Source organism: Passer domesticus, chromosome 3 (genome assembly GCF_036417665.1).
Source record: "Passer domesticus isolate bPasDom1 chromosome 3, bPasDom1.hap1, whole genome shotgun sequence".
NCBI lineage: Eukaryota > Metazoa > Chordata > Aves > Passeriformes > Passeridae > Passer > Passer domesticus.
Window position 1 is genome coordinate 61,008,918 of NC_087476.1, and position 22,710 is coordinate 61,031,627.

Below are 22,710 nucleotides of genomic sequence, written 5' to 3' on the forward strand. Positions count from 1 at the left end.
AATAAATGTGACCAGAGAGTTGAGAAAAATCAGCGGAAATGTAAGAGAGACCAGGCGAAGGGTAACTTGAAACAATTTGAACTCACTGTGGCTATTCTACATTACACACACTGAGTAACAGTGTTGCAAACATCACCTTACTTCAGTGTAACTTTTTGCACAGGAAAAGTTGATGATGAAAGTAAACTTTAGTTTGTTCTTACACTTTCTCGAAAGAGAAGGAGAGTAAGCCATTTTTAAATAAAAGAAAGCAATTGAGGGGGACACTGACCCACTAACTTTTTTTTCACCAATGTCTACTTCTAGTATTTAACTTTTGAAAATTGTTAGTTTTTTTTAGTGTCTATTTTCTGTCTATTGTTGTTTTTTGCCTAATTTTATTTCCTCAGTTTACATACACTATGGTATCTAGCAGCTATTGGTATACTAAGTACTTTTCCCTCTATTTGTTCACCTTTTTGTTGTGGTTTCCAGTAACTCTTTGACAATTAGTTTCATAGAAAGAAAAAATGACCCATCACAAAACCAGCAGAATGTTCACCGAGTGAAGAGAGCTGCACAGTGCAGTAACAAATATCCAAGATCTCCCGTGTTTTTCATGTCAGCTGAGACTTGACTTATGCTTGCACTCTTCTACACAAACCCTTATCTAGAGAAAATCCATTTCCAGCCAAAAGCACAGAATAAAGTTTGGAATACGACAAGCTACAAATTCCTCTCTCTTTGAAACATGTTTAACGTTCAGCCTTACACCTCAACATGGATTTATGTTATCATCTGTACTTGCCCTGTAAACGTGATTCTGTTTTAAAGATTTGTCTGTATATTTCACCGAAGCATCTTTTGCTCTTCAAAGCTGTGTCCTTGTTACTGGGTACCCCCAGATTTAATTCATCTGATCTGTCCTATGGATTTTTTTTTTAATAATACAGTTGCACTGATCCAGTAGCTAACCATTTCCAGAAGGGAGAGTTCTCTTGTGCCACGACCCACACCTACCTAATCCTCAGAGCTCTGAAATCCAGAAGACCACTCATTTTCCTTCTGAGTTTCTCCTGAACTGTGTCCACATGCAGTCACCGTGCTGTTGGGGGTAAGCAAGGGTAGGACAGCTCTCTCCAAAGGCAGCCAGCAGGCAGGACAGATCCCATGCTTTGTACAATTTCAGGGACAGCCACTCACTTCAGGACAGAGCAAGCCACCCTCTGGCCAGCCTTGCTCCACTGAATATGCAAGGCACTTTGAATGACTGATTCAGGTGAGCTACTTAACCCAGATAAAGATGACCCAAATCCCACCTTAGAATCTAAAAGTAATCCTAAGGACATCATGCAAATTTATTTAGTCCACTTCAGTATCTGACCAGCTATAATGACACAGCTGCTAGTTAAACTTAAGTCAGCACTAATATGCTTAAATGTAGCCAAAACAGGTATTACCACTCACATGAAACTATAATAAAAATATAAAAACAGTACAATTTTTAATGTGTGATGGCAGTATTCAAATACACAAAATATTTAATATTGAATTACAAGCATCAAGCTCTGGAAAAGATGTCAACTATTACACTTTAATTGTTTAAAGGTATTATTTTAGTGTCATGTTTCATAGGAAAACTATATTTCTGTATTATTCATCTGACATTTAAAGCTTTTTTATGTTCTTTCCTAGGAATATAAAGACTTAAATCACAAAAGACAAGTTTTAAAAGGACTTTATTAAATCTGACAACTGACTAACTGGACTTCGTGCAATTAATAAGAAAATGTGATAACTGAGTAACAAAAGACAGTTCACTGGTGGCACTTTTTTTTATTTCTGCAGTTCTACATATCTTCAGTTCTGCAAACACATTTGAGGACGACATTACCCTTTCTAGTTTACTCCCACACTTCATGAGATTACTGCAGTGTGGAAAATGTCACATTGCTTCTCCTGGTAGAAGAGCCACAGAAACGACTGGGACACACAAAATTAGCCCTGCCCATACACTTTCTTAGCTGAAAACATGTGCGTAGGCCTGACTGGGTGTCTCACTATTTTATATCTCTTTCACTTACTATTTCAATTGATATACAAATATAGTAGACACATTTATATACACAATCAGATTCATTATTGTGGGATCCAATTTTAAAAAGTTAATACTGAGAAAACAGTGAACTTTGTAGAGATCTCTTCTGATGTTCTGCAGAGGAGCTCATAGATCATGACTTGCATATTGGGTTTTAAACTTACTCTTCAGACATATAAAAATTATTTAGATACTTTCTCTGTTGTAAATTCAAATGTGTCCTTTATTTTTGAAGAGTGTACTATATGCTTTACTCTCAGGCTCAGCAAGAGATCTGTTCTGATTGACTTGATGGTTATATTCCTAACAGGACAAGTCACTGAAAGTACTGTTCTTATTTCCTAGAGAAATTTAATAAAATTCTTCTTGAAACGCAGGATGGGACAGGAGTCTATTGGGATTATATTAATACATTTACTAATCAAGATTAATTTCTTCTCTAAGTCTTCGAAAAAGTCTTTTTTCCAGATGAATCCAGCTTATCTTGGAGGGTTCATTTTCTCATGAATCAACTAAACCAAACATGCTGAAAAGTACAGTATAAATTGGTTTGGGTTGGTTTGGTTTGAAATCCCTTCCTCCTGGATGTTAACTGGCATTCCCAGATTCAGTCCACTCAGTCAGTAACTTGCTCAATCCGAGTCTTCATTGTTTTTCCAGAGGGAACACTTCTGCTACTTCCACTCCACTCCTGTTCTTGCTGGAAGAGGTATCTTCAAATGGCTCTGAGTCTTTCACTTGGATTTAAGTAAGTTTTCCCATTCAACACTGGATTCACTATTTTTAGGAATTGCTGGAAAAATTGACTGCATCTTACTTTGGAATTCTTTCATCTATAAAAGAGATTTTAAAATAAAATCAGTTAACTGCTACTAAGGAACAAATAAAGTAGCACTATGTACCCCAGGCTTATCCCACAAAACAATCTGTGTGAGGTAAAGAATAAGTAAAAAGCTTCTAAAATAATAGAAAAGTAGGACTTCCCCCTGATTATGTTCGTTCAATTAGCAAAGTGAAAAAAAGCATTAAGGGACCCACAACAATCACCTCTTCTAATGCACCACACTGGGGTGCCTCATTTGGAGTGCTTGCCCGAATGATCCACTGCTGTTACATGAATTATTATACACACACACACACTTAAAATATTTTTGTTTGGAGGAAAATTACCTCCATGGAATGTGCCCCTATTTTGACTACAGTGCCTTTTTCTACACTGGTAATGGATGAAAGGTCCAGTAGTCTGTTCAAGTATTTTAAAACAAGAGCTAAAGAACAATGCTGTTCAGCTCTGACAGCTTAGGTTTATCCCACCATGTGGATAAAGGTGACAAAACAAAGTCTCATTCAAACGTATAGAATAGTAGGACAGAAAACAAGATTCATAACAGTATATGGGATGAAGCTTTTCTTTCACTGCTGTTAAAATTCTGTGGAAGAGGAAGTATTTCTACATTATATAGATATGATATTTATAATTTATACTTATGCTAAGAATTTTATCACCAATATCTGATTCAATAGTCCTGGAATGCCAGAACCAAACATCCATTTAAATAAAAATCACTTCTATCAGAATATTTAGACTCAGTGAGCTTCTTTCTTCCAGGAGTTTTACATTTATTTTTACATATAAAATATATTTTTAAAGGATAGGCATGGAAAAACCAGATCAGTGAAAATCCTGTTACACAAACAGCAGGATGTACAAGGGGAAGTTTTGGACTGCTATATTTAGGAAGCTCTATGGCAGAATCTATGACATTCACACAGAGAAGACAGGATGTGGTATTCAAGCACTAGATGCAATGACCTCTTGAAGAGCAAATGCAGTCTCAGGCAATATGTCCCACAGAGAGGTTCCAGGAAATCTAAATATTCCAAACAGCCACACAGGCATCTACTCTCAGATGCCTATGTTTTGTGTGTTATAGGTCATCAGTATTTATACAAATACCTCTGGGTTGTTTTCTCTTCAAGTCCTTCTGTGTATGAATAATTCTGACAAAGAATTGGTACTTCTTTGCAGACATGCTACTGGAATACAATTATTTAACTTACAGCTGATACAAAGAATGAAACCATTCACAAATAAATTACCAGTAAGACAGTAGCTAACTATGATGGATGAAAGCCTTTCAGAACCCTAGTTTTTGTGTAATAATGCCTGGGTACTGCTAATCAAATAAAAATATATGTTATATAAAGTAGGAGGAAAAGTCAGAGCCAAATTATCCTTTTCTCTTTTTCCTGATTTTGTTCCTAAGTAAAACTACTTCACTCTCTGTTTTATATTTCATTCTGATTAGATAGTTGTTTTGATTAAGTATTCCTTCTTGGTTTTTAAAGATCTTGGCTATCACCCACAATTGTTCCTAAACTAACATTTTTGCTTCTCATTTCAAACTGAGCAGCTCTCATAGACAGCTAATGTTTCCAAGAATAATAAACACCAGTATCAGAGCTGACGCAGAGGAACAGCCCAAATTACATTAAACAATTGCTGCCAATTCAATACAAGTATTTACAGTAGGAAATGTTTTAGGAGCTTTGGCTTAGCTGTTTTTTCCAGTCCTATGTAATTAAGTTATCCCAGCTCACTGATGGGCGGAAAGCATTCAATTTACTTAACATTTTTTGCTTCCTAAAGAGTGATTTAACTCTTCTACTCTTTCATCTCACTCTAAGTATTATCTGGGTGTTTGGAACACAGGAATGGTCAAATACTAAACTGATGTAAAATGCTGTGGCTCTGTTGATATAACCAAAGATAAAACACTCAGCACCAGCTAATGATCTGGTGCAATGTGGATTTTCTGGCTGCTTCTAAACTCAGACTTAAATTTCCCTTAGTGATAAATTTGAATGATGCAGTCATAAGCTCTAAAAGACACCTCTCTTACTACACTGAAGATGCACAAAACCAAAGGGAAACTGAAAGTAATTGTATAAAGCCTCCAAAAAGAAGATGAAGGGTGGAGCAACTCAGAAATCTGCAGTGATTCCATTCTGACAACCACCTCATAATAATTAACATGCCAAATCCTAATTCTTGAATGCAAGAAGCAGTCTTGTCTGGGAAATAAAACACTACAACTTGGTTCTGAAAGAAAAGAAGGTATTTATTTAGACAGCACTGAAACACTGCTAGCAGCTGCAGATTTAAGAATATTAGATAGATTTCTGTCCCCTCAGAACATTAATTTATGTTCTGCAGGTAAAAGCAACTAATTTCCTGGAAAAGCAATTTTTCCTTAACACATGGATCAGATCTGAAATATTCAATGTCTTTCTTTTGCTTTTAAGACTCCCTGAGAAATTTCCTCAACCTTGTCTTCTCAGACTTTGATGCTTATTTGTAAAACCACTTTGAAAGTGATGCCAGACTCAGTGTCTCATTTGCCACTTCCTCTCCCACCTGCCCTTTCCCACAAGCCCGCTCTGCACAAAAAGAGTTTTTCATTGCAATTCACAACTTTGACCATGTTTATGTTTTTCCACAGATTTTCCTCCTTTGTGACTCCTGGGCATTGATGTATTTCAATAAATCGCGATGCCAAGCTGATCACTACTGTGCATTGTATTCTCAGTACCACTTCAGGCTGTCAGCTCTTTCTCAGTGTAACACTTCAGGCTGTCAGCTCTTTAAGAAGGACATTTTCTGCAGTGACTGGCGTGGGCCTCATTAATACCTGACTTCACAGCAAGTCTAAAACGGGGCAAATTTCTTCCTGGTACAAATGTCACAGCTACTAACTCTTACTAGAAGTTTTCATTTCTATAGCCCTTAAAAGATACTGCACCTGATTATTTCTCTCCACAACAGTTTTTGAGTTCTCACTAGTAAGACATTAAGCAACTTAATTAGTACCAGTCACGGACTCCTATTTCCCCCCTCTCATTCCAGTCCAATGTTTCATTAGGGCTTTGATCTGGACCTCCAAGGTACATTCCCCTTTCCTGTTCCACTAATAACATCAGCTGCCGAGTTTCTTCCTTCATTTACACATTTGTACTTGGTGCTCTCCCAAATGCACTTCCAAATCCCAGTCACTGTCTTCCCTGAACTCAGCATTCCTCTAAAACTCACGTATCTTAAACCATGGAGAAAGCTTTCAAAGAGAACTATTCTCTGATGTCACAGAACTGGTGGATACCCTCATAACCATGAAAATCACATCCCTAACTTCCTGTCCTTTCTCTCCCACTGACAATGTGCGCCTGCTTACAAACCATTCTAATACCCCATTTTAGGCTGTAACTTCTTAATGGATGAACTTTATGATCTTAGAGGTCTTTTCCAGTCTAAATGATCTGACTCTTTCAGTCAGAGACATGGAATTCAGTCTTCTGGGCCTTGACTGATCAAACTCTATCTAATATACTTTTACAATTAGAACTAAATTTGGCCTCCAGACTAACTCACACTGGCTTCCAGGTTGTTCTTGCTTGCATTTAGTTGACACTGTCATACTAGGCCCATTGCAACTTCAAGGTATCCTTGCACTGAAAGTAAAATTTGTCCACTAAACATTCAAGTTAGTCCTTCAGCAAACTGGGCTTACCAGCACCCAGTCCTCTGGCAGTGTGGTGAGATTCTTGTGAAGATGATTAATCAGCTTTATGTTCTATTAATACTGAACACTTGAGGGGTGAGAACTGGGACCTTGTCTTTACTTGCTTTAACTCTTGGGACAAACACACTTCTTGATGAGGGAAATGCTGCAATTAGGAATCTGTCTTGCCCTGCCTTTTCTTTTCAGCAGACGTGCAACAGGAGGGGTCTCTTCTCTTCTCTTCTCTTCTCTTCTCTCCTCTCCTCTCCTCCTTTCCCGGAAATCTCCTCCCGTATTTCCTCCAGATTCCACAATACTCATGGCAGTGGTCTCAAATCAAAAGGCTTTAATTTAATTACAAGAGGTAATGTGCTATGTACTAAGCACTGGAATGTTTTGCATAACTCACTGCAACGGCTGCCTCTTCATTACTGTCAGCCACACTGGCACTGGGGTACTCAGTTCAACTGTGGTAATTCCTCCAATTAATAGTGCAGTAAACCAAGCACTAAAAGCTGAATGTTACCTCCTCCTGCTGCCTTCAGTACCACAGGCCACTCTCAACTACTGCTCCTGAACCTACTGGTACATGAACAATTTGTAACACATTTCTTAACATTCCAGCATGCTCCATTCCTGCAGGCCACCCTCTGAAGTGAATTCCACTCATGTGAATTTTATTTTTTTGTCATAGATATTACAGAGTTTTACGCTGTTTTTTCTTGCCAAATAAATTACAGTAACTGTTCTACCTCTGTCAGGCTTCTTTCTAAAAGGGTATCATCTACCTTACTGCATTAAATAATCTGTAATAGCTACAGATCACTGTTATTTTCTTATCTTAACCTAATGATCCTGCCTCAGATGGCAAAAATATGGGGACCTAAAAGCATCTTCCATTTAATAATCTCTTTTTAATGTACATCGTTGACAGAATGTCACACAAAAATTGGGATAGCACTATTACTGAGAGCACTTACATGGCCGTTCATATTAAAATGAATGGAAGAGGGGCTAAAAGAGTCTATTTCATTCCTAGAATGAAAGTTTTACGAAGAAACGTTCTCTTTAATGTCTGACATTCATAATAGGCCAACGCAGACTCCAGGAATTATTAGTTTCCTATTTTAGTACTCGTATCAGTAAGAACTGCTTACATTAGCTTCCAAGTGAAATGAGGTTAGATGCCCTGAACTGGAATATCAAGTGGCAGCAGAATGCACTATGTACATGCCCTCAGTTCTCCTCAGCCACCATCCATTTCACAAGGCATGAAGATGAGGCAGGCTGCCCTGGATTTAAAAGCATCAGTGAGGATTGCTCTTGCCACCTTTTCCCAAATCTTAAAATGATTGCTGTTGCCCTTGTTAGCAAATGATTACCAAGGGCCACATACAGAAATAGCAAGTTATTTGTAGAAAATGACAAGTGCTGAGCCCTTGCAGTACTGGAGGAGCAGAGCAGCCAGCCTGGCAGCTCAAGGTGATTGTCCTTCTCTCAGCGTAAAACGGGGCACTCACTGAGGGTCACTCTGTGCCAGCTCTGGAATAACATGTTAAATAGAGCTCTGGTTCACATTCTTACATCTTGCACTTCACTGGAAAAGGCATCATGAACGTTTGGATTATGAAGAACTACAAGTCCATGAAAATGGCCCTGAGAGTATCAATCCTGGCAATAAACAACCTAATATTTCCGATGTACTCTCATAGCACCCTGCTCAGCACCACTTTGCTAATTCCAGCATTTCAGGCTTACACAGAGAAAAGCAGCAGCAGAATTGTGTTAAACCATCTGGAGAAGTCAGGAGTTCACACTATCCCCATCTCATGGAGCCTTACACACGTGCCTAACCTTGAGCACCCTCGGTGAAATCAGAGGGCTATTTGCAGTGCCCAAAATTAAACAAACACATAAACACATCTTCCCACAAATTTATCTCTATAAATCCTGTGTAAGTGGGTAAAACATGTCCTGTGCTTTTTAGAAGAAAAACAACATGAAGATAACCTAAGTGAACTTTACAGGGAGAGGGGGAGAGGACCTTTATTGTTTAGAGTGAAGCTACCACAGCTCCCAAACAATTTTAAGTATGTAGTAGCCTCCCACAGCTACTCCATATTCTGTCTTGAATTACTGGCGAACTACAGAGAACTGTCAAGTCACAGGGGTCAGGCTGCCTCTTATTGGGTCACATGAAGAGATAAAACACATGAAATACTTTCCTCACATTACTTTTCTATGAGTGCAGAAGATATGTTCCTCATTCATAAATGGGAAGAGAGCTGATCTACATCACAAACATGTTCTACAAGCCTCCCTTTGGTTTAATTTCTGTGACTTAGATCCCCAAGTGGGAAGAAGATGCTATTTCAGAAAAAAAGCCTAAACAAAGTAAAACTGTTCTGGCTTAAGGCTAGATTATTTCGGATTTAACAAAAAGGAAAAAAAAAGGACATGGTTAGCTAATTATAATTATGTTCAATTATTTTATTCACAGAGACAGTAATTTTGTAAACTGGATTCTGAAAAATAAGAAGGAATTTCCTTAGGCTCAGAAATACAGGAGTGTTCGTTTCACTTTTATACATTCCCATGTTGGTATTTCAGAAATAAATGTGAAACACTTCGATTTTTGTAGTATAAGGTGTCTTAAACTAAAGGCTTTTGTGCCATGCAGAAAAATGGAATGTGGCTATCACTGAAGAATGTGCCATTTATTTCTGCAGAATCTTACTTTCAAATCTGGGTGACTGGAAAGGACATCCACATGATTAGTCTATTATGGTGTATTAGTCATTGCCCCTTAGTCACCCTGGGCAATTTGAAAAATTAGTCTCGAAATAATTTTAAATTTAAAGTAGTTAAATATCCAAATTTATAAAGCTAGCTGGTTAATGGACCAAAAATCTCAGGATGAGTGCCCCAACCCTATAAACACTTCTGTCCTGTAATCTGGATTTCTGAATTAAATTCAAAAATACGAATTGTCTGCTGAACAACCTGAGTAATTTTTTTCCCTTGGTATGTCCAGGAATTAATTATATATATCATCCCCAAGTGAGATTCAAGGCAGGGGAAAGGGCCACCAAAAACCCCAAACTCCTCAGTGAGGCTTCAGCTTCATCACCTTGACAGGGGCTGAATTCCAAGCAGGAAGCTGTCAGGGGCAGTGTGACATGCAGAGGCAGGCAGGGACAGCCAGATGCCACCAGGCAAGCAGGGGTCTCATCCCACAGCCATGGCCACACACCACACAACACACAGGATGACGCCATGGAACAAGATGTAGCACAAGTAACTCAACCTGTCAGAGAAGCCTGGATTCAGGTTCTACCCCTACGTGCACAGTTTGCAGCTACACGGGGCCAACACAGGGATCAACCCTCTCATCCAGGTAGGGTGACACAGAGGCATTTCAGACCACAGGCTTCCCAAAGGGCTGGTGGCAGCCAACAGCTGCGAGATTCTCCCAGGACACAACAGTGAAACTCCTCAAGACAGCCACAGTCACAGCCTTTCCATTTCTTGAAATACTCTCTTACAGCTGGCCCTATTCATAAAGCAGATTGTAGCAGCTCTGCAGTACAAAATTATGATGTTAATCCTTGAATAAGCACGCTGCCTTATCAAGTAAACAGTGAACGCACTGGTTTCATTCTTTTTCCTTCTTGAATAAAATACTAGCAGTACATACATGTGGAGGCAAGTCTTGTCCAAACCAATTAGGCAATATAAGCAGCAGAAAAAAATCCAGTACAAACAGGGGGAGGAAGTGCTAACTTGTACTAGTACTCCATCTTCCTTCTAAGAGCTTGAGTTTAAATAGGCATTGAGTGAATAAAAGAGCATTTAAAAAATGGCAGATTTGATTTCTATAGAAAGATGTGATCATGAAATAGCAAGGAAAAGGAAAGTTTCTATTATGCTATCAGATACAAGCACAATAAAGAATAGAAATTTCATAAATAATATTTTTGTGAGGATTAAATACAACAATAATTAAAAACTTATAACAAAATATTTAGGAATTACTCTACAACGACCCTAATTATTTTAGGCGGTATGGTGCTTTTATACCAACATTTACTCATTTATGAAATAGAACAAAAATTTCAGCCACTGCAATATGCATACACTGGGATTTATAAACCTTAGTACAATTTACAGATGCCATATTTGAAGACTATGCCTCCATGCTCTCATCTTCTGTTTTAAATTAATCCATCCTTAAAGCCAACACTCTTTTTGTATTTATACTGTGCCTATGACTATACTTTCACAAAATTATAACAAGTGTCTCTCAACATAAGCAGGGGGATGTTATTTTTATGCTTAGAAGGGTGATTCAGAGGTTAGATTTTTTATGGAGAAAAGCAATTCACTTAGGAAATGTTCTTACCATCAAAGCCACAACAAGCATATATTCTCTGCATTGCTTTTAATTGTTTTAGATGTCTCTTTATGGCCATGCAATTGTTTTAGACTCTTAATATTTTAAAGGTTAAGATCAATGAAAAACAGGATATTTCATTAGGAGACACCATAAAAGTGATAAACTAATATTTTATATTAGTCACAAATTGCTAAGCAATTTTTCTAACTATTTTTCCACAGAAAAATGTTTCCAGCTTTCCACAGAACAGCAACAGTCAGAATCAAACAAACCTACACATGAATCATCCCAACCCTTTTCGTATGGGACAGAGAATGCTTTTATTTTTGAGGAAATGAAACCTAATTTATTGAGGACATGAAGAACAAGAAGGCTTTTAAAGCATAATTTATCTTGTTTGTTAATTGTTGTACACTTCAGTCTACAAAGGCTAAGGGCATTGTTCTGCTTTTAAAAGAAGGTTCATAATTGCTGGCAGCTTAAAAAAAAAGAAAAAGGAACATCAGACATTAGTAGGTATGTTTTAGTATCTGCCAAGTACTCTATAGCTGTGAGTTTAATTTAAAGGAAAGGTTTACAACTCCAAAGTTAACTTCTAAAGAATTGCAGAAAACTTCTAGAAAATTGTCACCTGCTGTAGGTGACCCTGCCTTGGCACACGGATTGGACTACATGACCTCCAGTGGTCCCTAGTTATTCTGTGATTCTATGACACTAAAATTTTTCCCAGTAATAAAAAGATGTGGTGGATCATAACACTAGCAGAACAGGTAAATAAAATAAGAAAAAAGCTAAATTTTGGAAACTTCAATGAAAATACTTGTTTAGTTCAACTGTAACAATGGCATGTTTAAGACATTTTGAATATTTTACTTATAAAAATTTTTACTGTGTAAAATGTAATTTATTATTTAACTGAAAATTTTAAATTTCATTTAACAGCTCATATGGAGAATGTTGAAATAAGATGTTTCAACTACTATTCAATTTTAAGATAAACCAGAAATGATAAATTGGCAAAAACCAACCTTTTCTTCAAAATTTCTTTCAATACTTCTGTGTTTTGCACCAGCAAACAGCCATCCCACTGCACCAGGAGTGGTCACCTACATGCTCTGGACGCTGCAAGCTCAAAACCAGTAAGGTAATTCCATGGAAGATAATACCACCATGTGGAAGTTGTTCAAGAGCAAATAAACTTGTTGGAAACAATGGTGTAGTTTTATTTCAAGCCAGACTTATTTCAAGCTTGGGTTTGACATGGCATGTGTCTTTCCACATGGTAAGGTGCCTCAGAGAGGAAGGCTGCAGGTACATCCAGGTTCAGATCAGGAGTGCTCTTTGGAAGCCAATCTCCCAGTTGCCCAATCTCCCTGGGCATGAATCTGTGTAACTACTGCAGTCTCAAAATGCACGACCAGCAGTTTCTGAGAGTGACACAAATCTCAAGAAGCATTCTAGCAGTGCAAGTAACATAGTCCAACTGCCAGCAGGCATTCAAGCCATGGGGCAAGGCCAGGGTCAGTCCAGATTCTGAAAATTCCTGGAATGGCTGTAGATATCAGGTCCTTAGCCTGATAATGTCTCACTGCCCTAGTGCTGCTGGTCGATAATACTCACTAATACAGAAAGTTTCTATGCTCAGAGACAATCAAAGGTGGTAGAAATTTAAATATTTTCCCGAGCAATTGCAAGAAGCAAGTTTAAAAAGTCTGATTATCACTGACACCTGATTATTTTCTGCAAGAATTACAATATAAAAGTATATAAGCACCATCTCCTAGGCTCTAAAAAAAGATTTCTTTTATGCTTTTATAACTTAAACCATTATCTAACTAAGTCCTCATTGAACCATCACTTCTTCAGTTATAATAAGAGTTGAGGGGGACTTAGTAGCATTTATAACTTATCAGCCTGTCACCAGATTACAGCAGCAGTAACTGCAATCAGGGAATGTTAACAACCTAACCTGAGACAGCGTAAAATCCTTTATATTCCTTACCAAGGCATAAAGATCACTTACTTACTCTCACCCCTGGGTTTTGATGCTGGCATAAAAGCAGCAGACTGTAAAGCTATAGGGAACCACCTTTAACAATAAAGCCATTTAAGAGCTGGAAGCAGGCCTGTCACAGCTCTGTTTTAAGAACTCATGAACCACAAAGATTAAATAAAAATCTAGAATCACCAAATCTGGTGCATCACCTCAGTGCCTGGAAGGAACAGCAACTGGCTTCTAGGACAAACACAGGCTGTCTCAGAAGGTGTGAGGATGAGGCATCCTGAACTGTGGCTTCAGTTTCCTTCCACAACACAAACTCCTGAGCAGCCATGCCTCTAACACAGATTAATTACAACTCATCCAGGAACTATCACTTTGCTCTTCTCATTTCATCTCTGACTTTGAAAGCAATGGCAAGATAATTTAAACAGCAACAAAGCTTAGGATAATACATATTTTATCAATGACTCACTGTCCCATCAATAATTCACACTGACGGGAAACATGTATCCCACCATGAGAAGCATTTTGGCACCGATGGCCAGTGCGGCCGCTCTGCTGGGCCGTGCGTGGGGCAGCACGGCTCGGCAGTGCAGCACGGCTGGCCTGAAGCCCGGCTGCCCGTGGGACACAGCGGCGCTCCCGGGATCAGGGATGAGCCGGCCCGCGGCGCTGCCGCTGCAGCTCCGGCCCGCGCCACCGGGGGTCGCTGCGGGGCAGCGGCGGCGCCCGGCCCCGGGGGAGCCGCGGGAACGGGGCAGGAACGCAGACCCAGAGGGCAGGAACACAGACCCAGAGGGCAGGAACACAGACCCCCCCAGAGGGCAGGAACACAGACCCAGAGGGCAGGAACTGAGACCCCCCCAGAGGGCAGGAACAGAGACCCAGAGGGCAGGAACGCAGACCCCAGAGGGCAGGAACACAAACCCCCAGAGGGCAGGAATCGAGACCCCCCCAGAGGGCAGGAACAGAGACCCCAGAGGGCAGGAACACAGACCCCAGAGGGCAGGAACACAGACCCCCCCCAGAGGGCAGGAACACAGACCCCAGAGGGCAGGAACACAGACCCCAGAGGGCAGGAACACAGACCCCCCCCAGAGGGCAGGAACACAGACCCCCAGAGGGCAGGAACACAGACCCCCAGAGGGCAGGAACACAGACCCCAGAACCCAAACGAGATTGGGGCGCAGCAGCGCCCGTCTGGCTCAGTTCTGCCCTCCAGGTGTGCGGGAGAGGCTCGCCATCGCTTCCTGCCGGGCCGGGCGCTCACAAGGCATTCCCGGCCGTGGCACAAGGATCAGGGCCACCCAGTGACACCCACTGCACATCCCACTGCCCTCACGGCGGGGCGCGGCTGCCGTGGGCAGCGTTCAAAGCACACAAAGCACCGAGCACATCTTGCACTGCACTGCTCCAAGCTCAGTGACCAGCTCTGCTCCCCTTCTCCGGCCCAGCCAGGCCTGCCCCGGTGTGCTGCGGGCCGGCCGGGACTGGAAATGCCCCATTGGCCACGCCAATCCTGCGTCAAGATCTGCTGGCTCTGTTACTCCTTTTGGTGTGACTTCTTCAACCCATCACATCTCATTTTCCATTGAGGCTTCTCATACTTTACTTTTTCAGATGACGTGAGCCATTAAACACTTAACAATTCAATCTTACTTGGAACTCCCCTTCAAACCCTGCAAGTGAAAGTCAAGTCCTTTATTCACCAAGATCCCACAGGAACTCTGCAAAGGATTTGAGAGAGCGCTGGAGCAGAGGTACTCCTACATGCAAATGAAGCATCCTTCTTGTTTGCTCAATGAAACACCTGCACTGCTTACAGTCAGAATTTTACTATCCTTCACAATGTAATACTGAGGAACATAGTAGTACCATCTTTCTCCTTTATATATGCTTTGCTGAATATATAAATAATTGCCACATAAGGTAAAGGAAGTCTATTCATTCCTAGTTCTAAAGAGGATGCAAACAGCTCTCCCAAACATAGCTGCAGGGGACTCTTTAAAAGTGATGGCTCATTACTATGGGGCAAACAAAAATGCTCACATGAACTTTAGTGTTCACATTCAACACTGTGAAATACTGGAACATAATGAATTTACTGAAAATTGCTGTAGCTGGTATCCTGGCATGTACAAATGCTTCTCGAGCTTCTTTGTCTTGACACATATCAAGGACCACCATTCTAATGCACAGGATACTGACTCTTCTGTCCCCTTGCTGCTTCTAGAAAGCAAGCTGGCTCCCTTTCAGTTTTTCTTACATCCTCTGTGCCCTGATGCAAAAAATAGAACTTGGACAAATAACTGTATTGCTCTAAAAATAGGATTATGGGGGTAGCCTTCAGTTCGATAAGCAAAGTTAGCAGCTACTATTTTAGTCTCTTATTTAGAACACTGGCTCTTTTGTGAGGTAACTGAAACATCTGTGAAAATAAACAGAAAGCAGGACAAAACTGTTCCTCCCCCTAAACTGTCTCCTCCCACAGCATGCCATTTTTTGCAGATGTAAGAACACCTTCCGTGTTTGCATACATTCTGGTTAGTCATTCCTCAGGTGTAATTCTTATGTAACATAATGAAGGTGTAATCCTTAGGCTGAAGTAGTATAGAGATACCATCCCACGATGCATTACCAAGGAAAAATATGGAGTTGAGGGGATCATACTTGCTACTCACACTGTGCACGCCCAGAGCCTTCCAGATGGCAAAACTCAGCAATCCAACCCCGCACCATGCATAGAGTGAGCCCCAGCCTAGGGCTCGTAAGGCCAGTGATGAACCACTCTCTGGTAGTGCAGCTGTGGCAGTAATTCCCTAGAGCCAAAGATAAAAAAGTTCATGACGAAGTGAACAATAATTGGGAAAAAAAAACAACCAAAAATAAAAACAAACAAAAAAAGTTAGTGATTTAGATTTTTTCCTGACCTGTCAGTTGCACTAGTGTGGCCACAGAAAATCTTACGGCTGCCAGCACACCTCAAGAGCCAAGAAAGGGGCTTTTCCTATCAGGAAAAGACTTCACAGGTGCCAGCTGGGGATGACTTTCATTGCCCAGAAATACCAGTCAGTTGTTCCATGGGCACAAGAATCCAACACTCAGTTATCTCACCAGTCAAAACACAAAACTGAATCTAAACCAGTCACTTTATGCCAGTGACATCTGAACATAATCACTGCATGTCATTGATTCTGGTGCTTTTTCATGGGGGGCAACTGATGGCCTTATAGGTCTTTATCTGCACTTCTGGAACCTGCAAGAACATGAGCAGATTTCATCTGGACACAGAAAGGGTATTGCAGTGACCCAGGGACTAATTTAAGAGGGCTACAACTCTGAAGAAGCTCTGGAAACTATTAGGAAAAGTTTTGTAAAAGCAAATAACAACATTGAACCCACTTCCCTGCAGAGTTCACCAAGCAACAACACTGAAAATGCTGAGTGGTCTCCACACTCCTCATTTTTGTCAGAAGACACCTACAAGAGTAGGTGGCTTTAAGATACTGCTGCCATAGAAGTTTGCCATGAGACGTGCCCTGAAAACACAAGCACCTTGAAAATGCTGTCACTTGGAAAAGCCACCTCAGGCCAAGAATGCAGCCTTGGCCAAGACTGGGTCTCAACCATAAGGAAGCCTCTCTGTCACAGCACACAAATGGACACTGCAGCTTCCAGGGGCACCAGGCACCTGCTGGGTGGCATCAATGCATGTGCAGCCCACAGTCCCTGCTAGCCAGCTGCTCTCACTCACAGTGCCCACCGTACTGCATCTGTCTGGTACAGCAAAGCTTCAACCTGGGCAGCCACAGCAGCAGTGACACAGACAGAATTCTCCTGCTCACTGTGGCAACTGCCATTCAGAGGACTTCTTCCCCCTCTGAGGGATCACTGTTCAATTGTTCACATGCAAACACAGATTTCAGAGGGTAATTGCTAAAGATTGGCATTGATGGTCCTTACACAACTCAACAGTTCTACTTAACAGGGTATCTTGGAAAAAAACAACTAAGTATTGTTCAGGGGTAACATAAATGAGATTGCACACATAAAATTATAAAAAAAACCCCTTCATTTATAATCTAAAATACTGAAAAGCAAAATTAACTTGTGGAAGGATCAAAAACATTTTTCTCTAAAATATGCCAAATAACTGTTCTTTCTTTCTCATGACAATAAGTGGGGGGAAATATTTTGTATTCTTGCTTTTAAAAGCTTTAAATTTTTAACTTCTTTTTAAATGCTTCTCTTTCTTCTTTGATACAATTAAACATACTTAATGTCTACCACTATGGTCAAATAGCACCAGTAGTTTTTCTCCTCTTGGCTTTGTATTTATTGAAATGTTAACATGATCCTTAGACAATCCTCAGCACTGCACTCTCCCCTGGAATTCAGCTGTAGGCATAGCTACCCAAGGACAAACATGAATTTGGAAAGGGCACAAGCCAAATGTATCTTGACCCTTACTTATTCCAATTTGGAGATCCCAAAGTGGAAGCTGTTAACAAAAACAATGCTCTGCAAGCAAACATGCACAAACAGCAGAGATCTCTAGTCACGCTGTAATATCAGGTCCTATTATCTCCTTACCACAAATAATGAACTATTATAACTCCTTCAGTAGAGACTGCTCTGAGTATTGAAATGCTGATTACTTTTGACATTTTTCCTGCTTCCATAGTCTAACCATATATAACAACACTGAGAAAAAATGGTCCCATTTAGAAGATGGGAAATGAATGGACAAAAATATCCTCTACACAGAATCTGTAAATAGGAGTCATTATCTGTGAAAACTACTGGCAAAAACCCCAACCAACTACTATTTAAATGCTTGATTGTCCCAGAAAAATAGTGGTAAATGGAAACGACTGATCTGGTTTTATTGACTGCAGCCAGACAGGGCTCAGTCACAGGCTGATTCCTCAGGGTACTTAAGTACACAGATAAGGGTTTCTGTAAACAGGACAGCTGGTTAAATGATTATCAGATACAGTGTTCAGAGCATCAAGAAAGTTGATTAATGAAATGTTAAAAAAATCAAAAAGGACAATGGTAGCATGGAAGAAAAAGATGACAACAACAAAAAAAATTTAAGAGAATTGAATTTTATTCACTAACCTGTGTTCAAATTCTTCTCACAACTACTCCTATGTATTTTTAAAAAAAACCATTCTTTTATTTAAAAAATGAGCTTTTAAACAATATTGAGTCTTTCCAAAAATACGCCAAAAAAACCAGGGCAGAATTAACAGATTTGTTTTCCAAAGATTTGTTTTCCAAATATATGCTGCTTTTTTCATTTTGTTGGTTGCTGTTGTTTTGTTTTCCTCTGGAACATATAAACAGGAAGTGGGAGAAGGAAAAAAAATCATTGCTTTTTTATTCAGACACAGGCCTTGATTGTGTAACTGCCCCTTTGTGTGCAGAGTGTGTCTAAAAGGAAGCAGTGCCTAAAATAAAGTGTGTTCAACTGCTTTGGTTGATTGTATTCAGTGTGTTCACTCTTTTGTGTGACCTAATCCATTGTGAAATTAAACACCTGGATAAATGCTGGTAAAACTGGACACTTCTCAAAAGGAGGCTGCTGCAGCTGAGCATTTAAGTTTAACAAAAAAAACCCCATCAATTAACCAGGATCATATCAGCAACCCATATCACCAATGGCATATGTATTGGTGGCTTCGCTGGAACAGGAATAAAATGCCAGAAACTTAGGGCTGGTAGAATTAATTCTTTCAACACCAGTGCTGGCTGATGTTGGCTTAAAGTACCTTTCAAACTATGGCCTCACCTTAACAAGGATAAAAATAATATTCAGGCATTAAACATCTAAAAAAGGTGAAATCTTCTGTAGTTATTATTATACAGGATGTATTATTAAAAGTTACTTGCAGTAAGTAACCATAAATTTAAGTAAGAATGCTAAGGCAAAACCTCATTGGTACCTCAGAGAGCTTCTAAAGAGAGCTAAGCCATTCTCAAAGTCTAGTCCTTCCTTTTTAAAACTGCTCACTGACAAGTACCTTAACAAAAAAGTATCTTTGTACACTCTGGAGTACTGAAGTCAAGGGGCCCATGAAATCACAGATTTTTTTCTAGCAAACTGTTGTAATTCCTTTGCACAAATAGCAAAGATACAGTTTTCAGCAAAGATCAAAATCATATAGATCACTTGATGACATTTCTAGCATATATATTCTCAGATATCAATGCAATGTCACTCTTGATAAATTTCACTCTGATAACAGAACAGCTCAGACACCAGGAATATATGCAAGCTGGAAAAATACAGTGCTCAAGAGAACAGAAGATGGTAAAAAATGAGACAATTTCTTTATTGCGATGTATTTCCACAGCTTGTGAAATAACTTCTCATGAATTTTTCTATTTTGTCTATTTCAAAAAAGAAACTCATGCTTATCTTTTCTGTAAAGGCAATGGATGAGTTATGACACAGCAGCCTACAGAGGAAAGTAGGAAAGCAAATGCAGGCTCTCATGCTCTTTGACCAGAAAGGGAGATTACGAGTGATCAGGAATGAAGGTTCTTAGATAAAGTACAATGGAAGAATTTTTTTTCTCTTGATATGCATTGAATTAACTTGATGTGTTATTGAATCATCGCTTTTAAAATAAACAAAATTGATCAGTTCTTAATTCCCTAAGAGCATCTGTAATACATGTTGCATTTTAAAAGCTTGGTGGAGATGAGACTGATCAATTTTAAGGGCCTATTTTTTACACTTTTGGCAATAACAAAGCATTAGTGAGGAAAAAAGCGTCCTTCAATTAAACATGCTGTGTTTCAAGCTAACACACCAACATGGTGCAATTGCCAGCTCTGCTTTGCAGTTCTTTTCTTCAGAATGCACAACTTGGTCCAGTTAGTAATTGCCTGAGCTCAGATTCATTTTGGCCATGAGATCTCACAGTCCCACAGTGCTCACTCTCATCCTTCTCTTTACACAGTGAGATGGGAGTGGAGATCTTTAATCTGACTAAATGATCCCACTTACACATTCCACAGCTTACAGACCTTCTACCTCCTCATTCCCATCCTCACTGCAGTCACCTCGCTTCCAGACTCACTGCAGCACTATGAGACTGCTTGGTGAACTGGATCCCTGAGGTGATGCAGGCTCATGTCTAAAGTGTTCTCACATCACAGAATTAGAAGAGATCAGTAACTGTATTTTACTAACCAGAAGTATGATTCCAGCAAACAGTGTAAGCATTACATATTTTAGCTAATCTCAAGTACTAAAGTATTTAGCAGGGCCAACTCTGAAAAGATTTTTAAATTAATCCTATGCCTGTACTGAGTTCAATTAAATCTGGTGCTCTTATCATCGACTCTGCCAAGTTCCACGTATACCAGCATGTCTATAAAGCATTCAATGCATTCTTATTTCCTGTGCATCACTACTGGAAAACAGCTTAAAAGAACAAACCTTATTGAACCAGTCTGGGTTCTTCTTTTTTGTCATTGCAAGTGTAGTGCCAAAACCTGCTATCATTCCTGCTGTAGCAACAGTACCTAGAAAAATTCCACCTGCCGAGAAAAGTTGAAAAATAAAAATCAAGACTTTGTTACTTAAGGAGAAGAAAAAAAACCTACCTGTTTAGAAAATAAAATCTGAAAATGTACGATCTGTTAGCACATGCTGAAGTGAAAGGCCCAGTTGTCTACATTTTTTATGCTAGCTCAGTACGACAAAATAGCAAGACAAAGAATTAGTTCTGTGAAACAGACACTTTGAAAATAATGGCATGTGTATGTATTTTCAAGCCACAAAAAAATTCAAATCCCAGGATGCTTTTTTTGCAGTACTTTGACAATCCACTCATTCCAGAGCCAGCCTACTAAAATCATCTTGTTCTACGGTGATGCCTCACCCTTCCCTAAATGGGAAATGTAATTGGTTTTTTTGCATCACTTCTGATTTCAAATGGCCACCACCAGTTTCTCTGAAGACCATTACATAAGCAACACTTGCTCTTCAGCTTTATGTTTTAAAGCCCTATTTAAAAAATTAAAAATAACTGAATTATTTTCATTTATAAAAGAAAGAAAATTACACTAGCAAAAGCTATCCCAAGAAAGAAAGCATGCCTTGCTTTTCAGTGCTTCCAGTGTTTCAAAAGTCATTTGAGGTACTCTTGATCCTTTCTAGCTCTTGCACCAAAGGCACATGTAGCCACACATACTCACTTTTAATAAAAAAGTTTGTTATTAAGATTCACTGCACTTTAGAAACCAACCTGAATCATATTAAAATTTAAACATTTCAGGGGGTTACACATTCTTCCTTTGCAGGTATTGATACCCATTCTGTTTCCCCTTTCCTAACACCAGTTAGGTAATTTTAAAATGGTCTGAATAGGAAATAGGCAAAAATACAGCTAAGTTAGGTCTCACTTTTAAAAAAGGTACTGATCTGATTACTGTGATGAGGAAGTTTTTTGTACTCGTGTCAGTGAAATCTGTAAGGTGCCTCCTCTGCCCGAAGCACAAAGACTTCGCACCTTGGCCAAATGATGCAGTCCACTAAGTTTTACATTTCCAGGTCAAGTAGCCAACACTTCCCCAATTTCAGACACAATAATTGGCAGAGGTACGTCCATCCCCTGGACGGCTCTGCCCGGGAGAAGCCCCGGGCTCATCCCGGCGCTGGGATGAGCCCCGGCCTCCGCTCCGCCGGGGGGCGCGGGGAGACCGAGCAGACACCGGGAGCAGCCCGGAGTTAGGGACAACAATGACAATATAACACAAACGTAAAGCCGCACAGCGCCGCCAGCCCGCCGCCCTGCAGCTGTGTGCGGCTGCGGAGACCCTGGCTCTGCCCTGGCCGCGGTTCTCCCGGCTCGGATCCAGCCCGGGACACCGGCTCCTTCCCTTAGGGAATCCGCAGCGCTGCCTGGAGCCCGCAGGAGCCGCCTCGAGCCGCCTCTCCCCAGTGCTCCTGCCCCTGGGGCCCGGCAGCGCGGAGCCCTCAGGGCTGAGCTCCGGGCCGGGCAGCAGCGGCTCCGCTCGGCGCCCGTGCCGCCCGCCGGGCCCGCGGCGCCGGGGCAGCGCGGCTCAAGGGCGAGCGGCACCGCCGCTCCAAGGGCGAGGGGAAGGGCGGCCGGCGCTGCAGGGGCTTCCTCGCTGTGCCCAGAAGCCGCGGTGAGGCCGCTCCCAAACGTCTCTCCTTTTCCCCAGGGGCGGGAGAGAGGGACAAGACCTGCGGCTGCGGCAAGGGGAGCACGGCTGGGGACGGTCCCAGGCCTGCCGCACACGCTGCTGCTCGTCCCTGACCCGTGCAGGGGGAGGAGGAGGACAGGAGAGGAAGGATGTCTGCACCTTTGATCAAGAAGAGCTTGTCCTGGGATGCCGCAGAGCTCCCAGCCCCCCGGGGCAGGGACAGCCCGCGCCCGGGGTCCAGCGGCGCTGCGGCCGCAGCCCCCTCATGGGCGGCCCCGCCGGCAGCCGCCCCCATGCCCAGGGCACGGCAGGAGGAGGAGGAGGCGGCTGCAACCCGGAAGGAAAGGGAGCTGGGCTGGGACACGCAGCCGCCGCGCCTCCCGCTTCCCTCCGCGGCCGCGCCGCCGGCCGGGACCCAGCGGCATCGCGGGCCGAGCCGCCGCCTTGGGAGCAGCCTCCTGGCCTCGGGGCGCGTCCAGCATCCCCAGAG

The 22,710-nt window shown here is 41.3% G+C and overlaps 1 protein-coding gene across 2 annotated transcripts; it reads right to left on the reverse strand.

Annotated features, from left to right (window-relative positions):
- Positions 1 to 1,701: 1,701 nt before the first annotated feature.
- TMEM242 (transmembrane protein 242) lies at positions 1,702 to 22,578 on the reverse strand. Of its 2 annotated transcripts, none has more exons than XM_064413413.1 (4): positions 22,380 to 22,578; positions 20,488 to 20,588; positions 15,702 to 15,850; positions 1,702 to 2,910 (listed from the first exon to the last, which is right to left on the reverse strand). In XM_064413413.1, exons 1-4 carry the CDS (start codon positions 22,513 to 22,515, stop codon positions 2,907 to 2,909), a joined length of 390 nt encoding a protein of 129 aa, XP_064269483.1. In that variant the 5' UTR covers positions 22,516 to 22,578; the 3' UTR covers positions 1,702 to 2,906. The 2 variants fall into 2 exon arrangements, with proteins under 2 accessions (XP_064269483.1, XP_064269482.1); XM_064413412.1 differs by having other exon boundaries at positions 15,713 to 15,850; positions 22,380 to 22,563.
- Positions 22,579 to 22,710: the final 132 nt, after the last annotated feature.

What these genes read in the sequence shown, in the direction of transcription:
- TMEM242 (XM_064413412.1), bottom strand. Translation starts at nt 22,515, where the DNA reads ATGGGGGCGGCTGCCGGCGGGGCCGCCCATGAGGGGGCTGCGGCCGCA. An exon ending in CAAGCTCTTCTTGATCAAAG is followed by an intron (nt 20,589 to 22,379) that starts GTGCAGACATCC and finishes TTTTCTCGGCAG; the next exon opens with GTGGAATTTTTCTAGGTACT. An exon ending in ACCCAGACTGGTTCAATAAG is followed by an intron (nt 15,851 to 20,487) that starts GTTTGTTCTTTT and finishes CTTTGGCTCTAG; the next exon opens with GGAATTACTGCCACAGCTGC.